This window comes from Teleopsis dalmanni, chromosome 1 (assembly GCF_002237135.1).
Source record: "Teleopsis dalmanni isolate 2A chromosome 1, ASM223713v2, whole genome shotgun sequence".
Lineage (NCBI taxonomy): Eukaryota > Metazoa > Arthropoda > Insecta > Diptera > Diopsidae > Teleopsis > Teleopsis dalmanni.
In genome coordinates, this window is record NC_051846.1 from 28,127,429 (window position 1) to 28,139,691 (window position 12,263).

The 12,263-nt window shown below is 28.6% G+C and overlaps 1 protein-coding gene across 2 annotated transcripts in view; it reads right to left on the minus strand.

Moving 5' to 3' along the window:
* Positions 1–1,921: 1,921 nt before the first annotated feature.
* The window catches only part of LOC119668769 (phosphatase and actin regulator 1), a 413,254-nt gene continuing 402,912 nt past the window's right edge, over positions 1,922–12,263 (minus strand). For both annotated transcript variants that reach the window (XM_038078406.1, XM_038078399.1), the window contains 3 exons: positions 9,867–10,213; positions 9,519–9,795; positions 1,922–1,949 (listed from right to left, as the gene is read on the minus strand). In XM_038078406.1, coding sequence (XP_037934334.1) covers positions 1,934–1,949; positions 9,519–9,795; positions 9,867–10,213 — 640 coding nt within the window. In that variant the 3' untranslated portion in view covers positions 1,922–1,933. The remainder of the gene's footprint in view (positions 1,950–9,518; positions 9,796–9,866; positions 10,214–12,263) is intronic.

The following is a 12,263-nucleotide window of genomic DNA, read 5'->3' on the forward strand; positions in this document are numbered from 1 at the left end:
AGCAATCTAAGGTATCAAGATAGAACTTGAGGTTAAGGATTTCTCTTAATAATTGTTTTCTAATATTTAACTATAATGCAATCTTTCAATACTGCTACCATTGGTTTTTATATCCAATGCTCATATAAAATATGTAAATAAACAAAAATATATGTATATCCCTCAACAAAAAAAAAATAATTTTTTTATTTAACAATTTTATAACAAATGTATATATATATATCAAACAGTCGAACTTTCATAACTCGAAGTATGGAGACTTCGAATTAAATTGTATGTACAGTAATCCCTCAATAACGCGGTACCCTTACAACGCATTTTCATATTACGCGATTTCAAACCCTGTATAACACGAGCATTTCCCCATATAACGCGGGGATTTGTAAAGTTCATAATTAGCTTCGCGGACACGTATACGGTGGGTATACGGGAATATCCCTATAAAGCGGAATCAATCTACCGCGTTATAGGAGGGATTACTGTAGTTACTCAAAACTCTGTTTGTCTATATATAAACATATATTGGTGGTTGGTAATAATGTCGAAAACAGTTAAAAGGTGTTATAGCGTCATAATGATTATTGCTTTAGATATAATATAAATTATTAAACAAATGTAATAAATTTCTCAGTATAAATGATGTAATACAAAATTTTGTAATATTTATTGCTCTAAATTAAATATTTGGGTTTTTAATTATTAAAAATAAAATTACAATTAATTAAATATAAAAGTAATTAGCTTTGTTTTTTTTTACAATACATTGCTTAATATAAAAATGACACACAATAAAATTAATTTGATTACAATTTATTGAACATAACAAGTTTAACGAACTCCGTATATTGACAAAAACAATTATTAAAAAAAATTAAACATTTTTATTTTGGTTTACATAGTAGTCAATTAAAAACTCATTAAAATAGAAAAAAATATATTTATATAAAAAGAACATTCAATAAACAAAAAATATGAAACAAAAAAATATTAAAAATATCAAAAACATAAACAATTTCAAAAGTTTTACTTGAAGAAACAAATTAATAAGCAAATTGCAAGGAAGAAGAAGGAGAAGAACTAAAGAGTCCTTCTGGAATTTTAATAGTAATGACAATAAAAATTGTTGCTATGAACTGCTCTTAAGGATGATAATTAAATTAAAATTAAATTGCTTTTCTCTCACGAAAGGATAAAGTTTTTGCCATTGTCGTATTGTGAGTTGTAAAATTGTTTAATTGTTAATAGCAAAAAAAAAAAGAGAAACAAAATAAATTGCTATATAAAGGACAAACTTAAAAGAAATCCTTTCAATATAAAATAATTGTGCCTTGCAGTTGTTTTTCTTCGTAGCGCTAGTAGAGTTAAGTTAAAGTTGCAAGAAGCGGAGTTGTTAGTTGTTGCGAATGAAGCAGTGTTGCAGCAAGTATCCTAGATTGCAATTGAGCCTAGATTACAAAAGTTGCCAAAGGATTATTTCTTCTATCGCAAAATTCAATTCTCTGTTAAAATTTGTGCTTCTAGTTGTTTTTTTTTTACGTTTACTTGTTGTTGTTGTATTTTTCGTTTTGTTGTTGTTGTTAGTTTATTAAATTTGTAGTTGTTGAAACCCCAAATTTTCATAATTGAAAATTCGCAAAAATTCTTTTTTTTTCAATATTTTATATTTGAATTGTTAATTTAGTTGTTGTTGTTGAAGTAGAAATTTTGATGCTATATTTAGCTGAGTTTTACTTTCATAATTAAATTTTTTATCAAATTTAAATTTGTAATTGTTTTTTTTTTTTTGTTAAATTTTTTATTTTACGATTTTTTTTTAAATTTATGTAATAAATTTTATGCTGTTTTTTTTTTAAATTTTTCTTAAAATATTTTTCATAACTTTTTGTTGCAAAATATTATTATTTTTTTTGGAAATTTTTTGCCATTGTATTTGTCATGGCCTATGGAACCTGTAACGAAAAAAAAATAAAATAGAATTAGTTTCGGTTTTTTTAAACAATTTTTGAAAATATCTAATAAATTCAGTCAAAAATATATGTGCGAATATTCAAAAAATAATATAATATATTACACTATATTATAAAACTAAGTTAGCGTTCCTCCTCTTCCTTTACCGATATTAATTTATTATTTATTGCATATTTATAGGAGCAAATATTAATTCTTGCAGATGTGTAAGTTGTTTACATTATAAGGGTATTCAAGATATGTTGCTTTTAACATTTTGACAATGAAATGATTATGATTTTTCTGATACACCCATTTGATAACAGTTTATAGTGGAATCAGTTATTTTAAGCAACTTTTTCTACTACACTCTATGGCTGTACAATTTATTTTTAGAGATATCAGTATTTAGAATTGTAAACTTTTTACATTAAGTACTTTATTAAAACCTACAAATGCCATCGAACACTAATGAATATATGTAATATTAATATTGATTACATAAAGAACTAATAACACCAGTAGACGCAAAGATTTCTGATAACGGTCGATAATATCTCGAAAATTAAGTCATATTGACGGTGGAAAAAATTGGAAAAGTTTACTTTATAAAAATCTGTTGTCAGATGGTCGTATCTCGAATTCGATTGGTGCAATAAAAAGTTGAAGAGAAAGGCGCTGCACTTTAAAGTACAATTAAACGACTGCTAAACCATATAAGCGTTTTTGCTTTCCTCTTTTATTAAATATTGAAAAGTGTAATACTTTTTTTTCAGTCAAAAACCATTGATCATTACATTATTATTTTAAAAGAATTTAAGAAATTTATATCAAATAAGTTTTTAAAAATTACGATAGTTTTTATAAAATTTTTTACCCAATTCTTTTTAGTAATGCTGATTGCAAGAATATATGCGTATATGCATAGAGTAACACATCTAAAATACTTTTAATGAAAATACAATAAATAAGTTTTTATTTGCAAAATTCAATATATAAATATGATAGGATAAAAAAAAATTAAAATCTTAATAAATTTATATCAAAATTCTTAGGAGGAGGAGGAGGACGAGATAAATTTTTATATATGATTACAAACTAAATGAATTTTATATAAAATTGTTTTCAAGAATTATTTTAACAATCTGTTGGCTAAGAGTAAAAGTTTCTAATCGATAAGTCATCAAGTGGTTTGAAAAAATTTCCAACAGAAAAAAACAGACTGTTGTGAGTAGAAAAAAAAAATAAATAAAAAAAAAGTTCAAAATTTACAGTCAATTTAAAAACTCATTCGATTTGGCGTTTTTGTTTGCATTCAACTGCGAGGGAGCGTTTTTGCAAATAAATGAACTGAATGCAGTTCAAATCAATTTGCTTTCGAATCGTTTTTATGATTTTTCTATTGCAGCATAATAGTTTGCTTAAGTGGCTGCACATTTTTTAGTTTGCTTACTTAAAAGAATATTTATCGTATATATCTGGTATATCTGGTAAATATATATAAGAAAAATTTGTTTTTATTTTAAACATTTTATAACTCGTCGATAGTAGTTTGATGAGGTATCGATTACGTAGAATATGGACAAGACGCAAAGTTCTTCAAGTATTTAAATATAAAGACAAATTAAAAATTAATTAAATGAAAGTGAAGTACGTTAGTATGAAATTTTAATTCACTTAACAAATTAAAACAAATTGGGAGTATTAACAACAAAATATCAATACACTGACTGAAACCAAACGCAGGATTTGTAGTTACAGATTCAAGATCTCCGAATTTCGAGATTGAGACGAGGAATGTCAACTGACTAAATGTTGTCACGTATTGACGGTCAAACCTATTGTGAAAAAAAAACATCCCTGATTTAAGTGTCAATCAAATTAATTGCCAAAATGATTGTCTTTTTATAAATAATGATTAATTCATGTAGTAAGGTATATGGGATTAGCTTTTTCCTGCAGAAATATATTTACTTTGTTTTTTTGGCTGATGAATACACAAAATTCAGAATATTATTTTCCATTTTTCTATGCCTTGTTCCATATTTGTAGCCAATTAGCATCTAGTTGTGAAAATACGGCTGAACAATACAGATAGAAATTTCTGTGCTTATGTATTGAGTTTTTATTAATAAATGCTATTTTGGACTAAATAAGGCATTGGAAAATAAGATCACTCCCAACAAATAAATACAATTTTTTATTATTCCTATTTCACTGTATACTACAAAAGCTTTGACAATATCCAGCAATGAAAAGAAGATATTATAAGAATTCCAGTGAAAAAATCTTTAAAATATTTATCGTTATGACTATTATAACGATATCGGGCTGTTAAGCTGTATAAGTTATATATTGATATTGACATTGTTAAGTATATTAAAAGTCGGCAACTTCGTTGGCTTGTCTGCTTATCCAACAGCGATAAGAAAGCATTCGAGTAAAATATTATTTGAAATATATATGGTCCCATATGCATTCATAACGTTATTGAATGATGAGATATCTGAGCTATTGATATGATATTCACATAGTTCAGCGTATTGAAATTTGGCAGCTTCGTTGGCTTTTCTGCTTATCCAAGAGCGATAAGCAGGCATTAAAGCATTCGAGAATTCAGCATGGTTCATGTTTCATTTATAATGATATTGAATGACGACATAGTAAAGCTTGTTAAAATTCTGCTTATCCAACAGCGATAGGAAAGCATTATAAGCATACGAGAAAAAAATTCTTTAAAATATATATGGTTGTGCATGCATTCACAACGATATTGAGTGATGAGATATATGAAGTATCACGTGGCATTGACATAGTAAAGCTTGTTAAAATTCCCCAGCATCGTTGGTTTGTTTATCTGTGCAACAGTGAAAAGAAGGCATTATAAGCAATCGAAAAAAGTGTTTTAAAGGTATATATATATGGTCCCGTATATATTCTTACCCACTTTGGATTAGATGGAACTATACTAACATTGTACAGAAAATTATTTGATTCGGCACCCGCTTGTGGAAAACGCGATAAAGAGCATTTGCATCTTCAATGAAAGCACTAGATAAGAAATGGGTTGAAAACATTGGATAGTACCAAATTATAATAGCAAGTTAGTGATCAGATTGGCTATTAGATGCCACAAACGACGACACCTGTCTGTTCAGGCCAATAAAGATCTTCAAGAAATAAAGCAGTTCAACTAAGGATTGCACATAGGAATTAACAACAACAAACCGGGTTTATAGCTTTAGTTGTAATCTTGAATAAACCATATATCTTAGGAACATTTTTTTTAAGTGCATAATTTTAAATTGATGTTAATTATGAAGTGTTGTCCTTTAGGGCATTGGCTTCACCGTGAGAAACACTAAATGAGAGCAGCGTTGGAGAATATGTATTCAGTTCAGAAATGATTAATAAAAATAAATTGTTGCCTACCATTTTTATTGGATCAACTAATTAACATTTCTACGATAAAACTATTGTACGGCACCTGTCCAAATTGCTTAAATACCACAAAGGTTGCAATAATAAAAACCGAAGTAACAAATTTCGTTAAAAATATAACAAAAAATAAAAAAATATGGCAGTAAAAGGACCACAACATTTTAAACATTTTGAAAAAAATAAAATAAATTCTTATTAGTTTTTCCAGTGCGGCACTTTTGTGGGAGCTTTTAATACCGCAGCACGTTGAGTTACGCCAGAATCGTGCATCGCACAGAGCATCCTTAGCGAGACGAAGTGTCGGTTGGGGTATCCATGGCTTGCATTTATGCCGTGCCCGCGGTAGTGTCAAGGCTTTATTTAGCATCGCCATTTTCTAAAATTTTTCTTTTTCATTTTCATTTTCTTTTATTTTTATTTTCATTTAATTTTTTGTTTTCTGTTAGTGGCATTAAACTCACTCAGAGAAGCATAAAATGGGAATAAAAAAAGCTCAATGGCGCTCGGTTTATGTATGTCTGTGACACGCCCAATGGTGGCATTCAGCATAATTTATAGCGTATGACTGTTAAGGATGGTGCTGCTCCACTGTGAGATGTGATGTGACGTGTAGTGCTGGCTGCGCTGCGCTGTGCTGTGCTTTGCCGTGTGGCGATGTACTGTGGTCTTTCAAATGATTTTTTAATTATGCCAATTGACACGTCATTAAAATTTATTGCATAAACGATGTTTAACGTTGGTGACTCAGCGTTGACGTTGATTTTATTATGCAACATTCTTGGCCGCAGTTACATTTGCTCAGGTTAAGTACGTTTTTTCCCCTTTTCCCCATATAATTCAATTATCTTTATTTGCTTATGGTCATGGTCCAGTGTTACATTCACTTTTAATTTATTTAAATTTGTTTTTTAAATACTGACTAGTGGACAAAGTTGAGAGTTGGCTTAAGGACCGCGTTGGTTATACGAGTACATCCGCAATATGTTGCAGTCATATTATTGTGGATGCTTTATAAAAAATTAAGTTAAAGAGAAAGTGCAGACATATTTCACTATTTAAAGACGGATGCGTCATGAGAATATTTAATACTGAATATTTCACAAGTTAAGGATGGGTGCTTCATGAAAAGAATTTATTAATATATATTTTTATAGATTTTGTATTTGAGAAGAATGGACATACCATTTGAAATTTTATTCTAGGAGAATAGGAAGATATCTGTATTTTACACAATTTAAGAAGAGAGAGAGGGAGAGAGGGAAAGAGAGAAAGAAAAATGGAAAGAGCGAATGAGAGAGAGGAAGAGAGAGGGAGAGACGCAGAGAGAAAGAGTGGGAGAGAGAGATGGAGAGAGGGAAAGAGAGAGGAAGAGAGAGAGAATAACAACTTAAATTTTTGATAAATTGTTTATAGAAAAGGAGTGTCTATTTTACAGAAGTATCTATTAAAAAAGTTTAATCTTATTAAATATGATCCTTAAAAATTAAGACAATATTATTGGCTTTGAATTGTATTTGATTAATTTTTATAGATTAGTTATGATCGCTTACTCTTATAATTCGATTACACTGAATTGATTTTTGATAATTAGTTATGGTGGATTAATTGGATGGGTTAAAAATTTGTGGATGGATGGGTGTACAAAACAACAGGCCGTGAGCGTAATCAAAATAAGAAATAAGGGACAGAGTATAGAGAGCAAAGTATAAAAAATATAGTATAAAGAAAGTATAGAAAGTCTTAGCTAAAAGACTACTTATCTCAGTTTTTATAATTAAAATTAAATTAATAAATGACAGAATAATCACTTTTTAATATTATTTTAACAATTATATTATTAATATGGATAAAATTTTTTGGTGCTTTTATTAAATTTTTCCTGTGATTGAATTGTTTCCTTTCTGATAGACAAGAAAAGGATATAACAATAATTTGTGCATATATTTTTTGAATCATCTATCTAACCGCCACAAAAATGATCAAGAATTTTAATCCTAAAAATACGAAAGTGTTTTGAAATTGATTTAAGTTAGGAAATATTTCTCTAAGTGTACCTGAGCACATTCTGTAGGAAAGCGGCAGCATTTTCTTTTTCGGTTAAAAAATATTAAACACTGGCTTAATACTCACAGTTATAGTTTTTTACATTTTGAATTATTTAAAATGATTTTTAACGTCCATTTTGATGTAACTAAATCTATATATATAAAAGAAAGTTGTGTTAGTTACACCACTTATAACTCAAGAACGGCTGAACCGATTTAGCTGAAAATTGGCAGGGAGGTAGTTTAAGGCCAGGAGAAGGACATAGGATACTTTTTATACCGTTCGACAGCATTCCCGTGTGACTTGACATGAAACGTCAGTGGTGAGAAACGACAAAGTAGGTTTTGAAATTATCAAATTTTTGATATAAGAAAATATTTTATTAAAATTTAACAGATAGAAATATAACTTAGTTAATGTGTTTTTAAAAGTTGTATTAGATCAATATAAGTTTGTGTTGCAATAAATATCGTTTTTAATCAATAAAACTACCTGGTTGTTGCAAACTCAACAAAATAAATAATTAACAATTATAATGTATGGTATGGTTGAAAATTTGAGTTTTTAGTTTTTTAATTGACATGAAACGTCAGTGGTGAGAAACGACAAAGTAGGTTTTCAAATTATCAAATTTTTGATATAAGAAAATATTTTATTAAAATTTAACAGATAGAAATATAACTTAATTAATGTGTTTTTAAAAGTTGTATTAGATCAATATAAGTTTGCCTTTAAGGCGGAACAGAGTTCGCCGGGTCATCTACTAGTTCTTAATATAAACTATTCTTCCCAATGGAGAGGTTGTTATAGAACAGTGTATAATTACAACAACAAAAAATTTTCCTGTTTATTATTCTTAATTAATATATTTCTAATATATATAGCTTTTAATTATTAATATTATATATCAAAAATATTTCAATAATAGAAAACCTATTTAACATTTCCTTTGACCGCAATTGAATTAAAAACTATTTTTTTTTAAATGGCAATTAAAGTTTGTATGAATATTGTCAGAAGCAGATTATTATGCTATATATGAACAAGGAAGTTGTCAGCGACATTAAAATTATTTAATTAAATTGAAGCTAAACTGAGTTGCAGATACAAAAAGAAATGACAAAATAATTTCAATTTAAATTTTCAGTGGCTTACACTTTATATGTTTGTGAAGTACTATTAAAAGCTATTAAAAACATTAAGAATATTATGGAGTTAATTAAAATTATTTTCAAAAAAATATTATATTTTATTAAGTTTTATTTTTAGAACATTTGAAATGTACATGAACTAAAACTATTTTATAATTAATCAGCAAACAAAATGGGGAAATGATTTTAAATTCTAAGTACTCTACAATAATATATATAATGTAAGAGGTCAGGTATAAAATAAGATCTTTTTAAAAGTCGGTATTTGTGGTGAAGCCAACTATTGGCAACTACATAGATTGATTGTAGTTGAAGTCATTTGGGCTTTTTGAAAAAATATATTTGCCAATAAAAAGAGCTGCTTAATAATTCACCCGATTTGGCAGAATGCGACTTTTATTTTTTCGGAAATGAAAGAGTTTTGTCAATGTAGAAAACAAATGGCTTTAATCGACATCATTAAAGATAACGAGTATAATCGAGTATAAGACAGTATAATCGTTATCGGAAGAGGATTGGAAAGATGATACGTCTTAGATAGACACATTTTTAAAATATTAAAGGTTTTATGACTGCAGTTTTCTTCAACATCCGATTTAATATATTAAATAACAAATTAATAAATAATATTAATATATAGTAATATTAATATATAATAATATTAATTAATAATCATTACTTATTCTATATTAATATTTAATTAATATTAAATTGTAATAATTGGAATTGTAAAAATATAAATTGTATAAAATTAAAGGATTAATATTAAAAATGTATTCGACTCCCAAATAATATTTTTTTGATTTTTGATACAAAAATAATTCATCTCACATCTGGGTCACTTTAATGTGAGTCATTTTGCATATATAAAATAAATTATAAAATAAATATCGAATTTTAATTGGTCAGTTAATAATTGTTAAACTTATTTACCTTGTTAAATGTCGACTGCCTTCGTGCACTGCCATTTCAGATGATTTGAATTCATTTAATTCCTTACGTATGGCAGCCTTATCCTTTGGCGTCAGTCTTGTCCATGGCTTATCCGCACGTCGATCATAATCGTGCGCCTGAGTTACTTCAATATAATCATTGAAGCGTATAATCTTCTTTTCTTTTAGCTCCTCGACAGTGGGTCGAAAACTGAGCTTACGTAGCAGATACGATTTTTTCTCCTCCTTTTGTTTTTTCTCTTCGGCGGGTGATTGTGCTACAAATTTTGAAAAAAAAAAAAAATATAATTATTATTTAAAAAGAATTTCTCAATATATTTTAACTTACTCTTTAAAATATTGCGTTCCACTAATTCCTCCGCAGTGGGTCGCATTGACAAGCGTCGTATAAGTCGCGCACCAATCGCTTCCTTTGATTCCTTCAGTTCATTATCGGTGACTTGATGTAAAATATTGCGATTTATCAGATCCTGTTTATCCGGTCGCAATTGCAACTTAAGCGATAGGGACTCCTTACGTGCGATTTTCGCCTGTCTATCGTTGTCGTCTTCGCGATATAAAATGCGCCCGTCCCCTTCATCGCTGTCACTGCTGCTTTCGCGTATCACAAATGGGCGCGTATTCTCTTTATTCTCGACGGTACATGGCAAGTTGATATTGAACATTTGTTGCCTACTGCATAAGGGCAAAGAAATAAATAAAAAGAAATTTATTAAATCAAAAATACTTTTTCCATTTTATTTAATTTACTTATACAATCTATAATACATATACATAGTGTTCATTTGTTATACTGTGCATGCTTATATATGTGCATATTTTTTTTCTTAAGTCGAAACATGCTGATTTCATGCTCAGTTCATATGAGCACAAATACTTTCTTTTTATTTAATTTATTTTAGATTTTTCTGCTGAACCACGTAACTAAAATGGCAGCAGGACAATTGAAATGCTTGACATCGTCCTTACAATTCTGAAGCAGCTGCTTTGTTTGAAGTATAAAACTTTACGTTTGAAGTGCACTCAGTGTAAGTTACACAGCACTGAAGAAGAGAAAAAACAATGTTAATAAAATAAAAAAAAATTGTCCGATTTCCTTTAAAAACTTGAAACCTGCACAGGATTTTAAATTAGCATTTTGATTTAATCGTCAAAATGTCGAATAGTGCTTTTCAGTTTGCTCTTTTCATTATTTTTATATTTAAGTGGCAGATGAGAACTCTTGAATTTGGAAAAATGACACTCTAAACTGGGCACTCGGTAGATTTTACTAGGCACGATAAGTTTTCCAACGTTTTGAATTTCTGAAATTAATACGACGCGGAAGTGCTTAAAGTAATAATGAAATATAAAAAACAAATGCAAAATGATGAAGGAATATTTGCAGTGATATATATTATAATTATTTAATTTAAAACAGATATAAATAAATTCAAAATAGATAGAGGTGAGTGTCGTCTCATGCCCGTATTTTTTTTATTCTGTTTGAGATACTTAGTAAAACATGGTATCTGACGGCAAGAACAGAAACAAATCTTTGGATGCTAAAAAAGGGTTCTAGTGTAGGTCGTATATAAATACATTTTGTATTTGAAAGTAGTTTCAAAAAGAAATTATTTGGTAGAGAGTTATTGATATTTTGCGGTTGGAACTGAAAGTTGTACTTTGTTTTTAATTAAATTCAATTAACTTGTATTCAATGAGAACAAATTCTTTCGATATCTAAATGATTAGGCAATATTCCATTATTTGTATTAAGGTAGATTTAATATGTAGGGGATTGCTTTCATTTGAACAGTATGTTATATGCAAGCCTTGTATCACACGTTTTTCCACAATATATCTACCGTCACTACATAAAATTACGCCTAAGGACGATCTTCTGAAAATCGTCCTTAAGCGAAGGAATCTGCTAGCAAAGTTATAACTGATATGGGGTTATACCTTAAATTGGAATTAAGTTTATAGATGTACTAGGTAGGTAAGTAGGTTGGAGTAGCAGCCTTGTTCCCAAAAAAAAAGACAATTTGAGCTCAAAAAGTGGCACATTGTGGTACTGTAGCATTTGTACGTATATGGATTGAAAGTATAGGTTTTCCATCAGGTAAAGGAAAACCAACCTGACAGTTCTATGAATTTACTTAAGTACTTTTCTATGAAAGTACTTAAAATTATAGCTCGGTCATGTCGGTCTCTAAGATTTTTGATTTTCTCCTAGCTAAAGAAGGGCACTGACATGAGATGGAAAACAGTCTCCTCCTTATTCTCAGAACTACAGATGTATTATTGTCCTGATAATCTAAAATTGTAATTATTGTAAATAATTACTCCATACAAATTAATTCAATTAGGTTCTATTCCTTTTCTCGAGACATAACTTTCAAGTTTTTGTATAATAAATTACACATATCGTACTCAAATCAGAAAATATTATGAATAAGGATCGAACATATCACATTTTTCAGTAGAAACGTTAGCTGGCATATATCTATTTAGAGTTGTCATTTCTCGCAATAGAAATAGTTACTCTCGTAATAGATAAAAAAAAATCCATAATAGACAAATAAAAAATAGAAAATAAAATAATGTAAATAGCAAATTAAGAAACTTGTTAACTCCACAGTTGGTTCTAAGTCTATTAGCATAAAACGTTTTGGATGCAAGTACAAACAAGCACGGATGCGTACGGTGCAAGCTTAAGGTTTCCTGAACCAAAGATATAAGA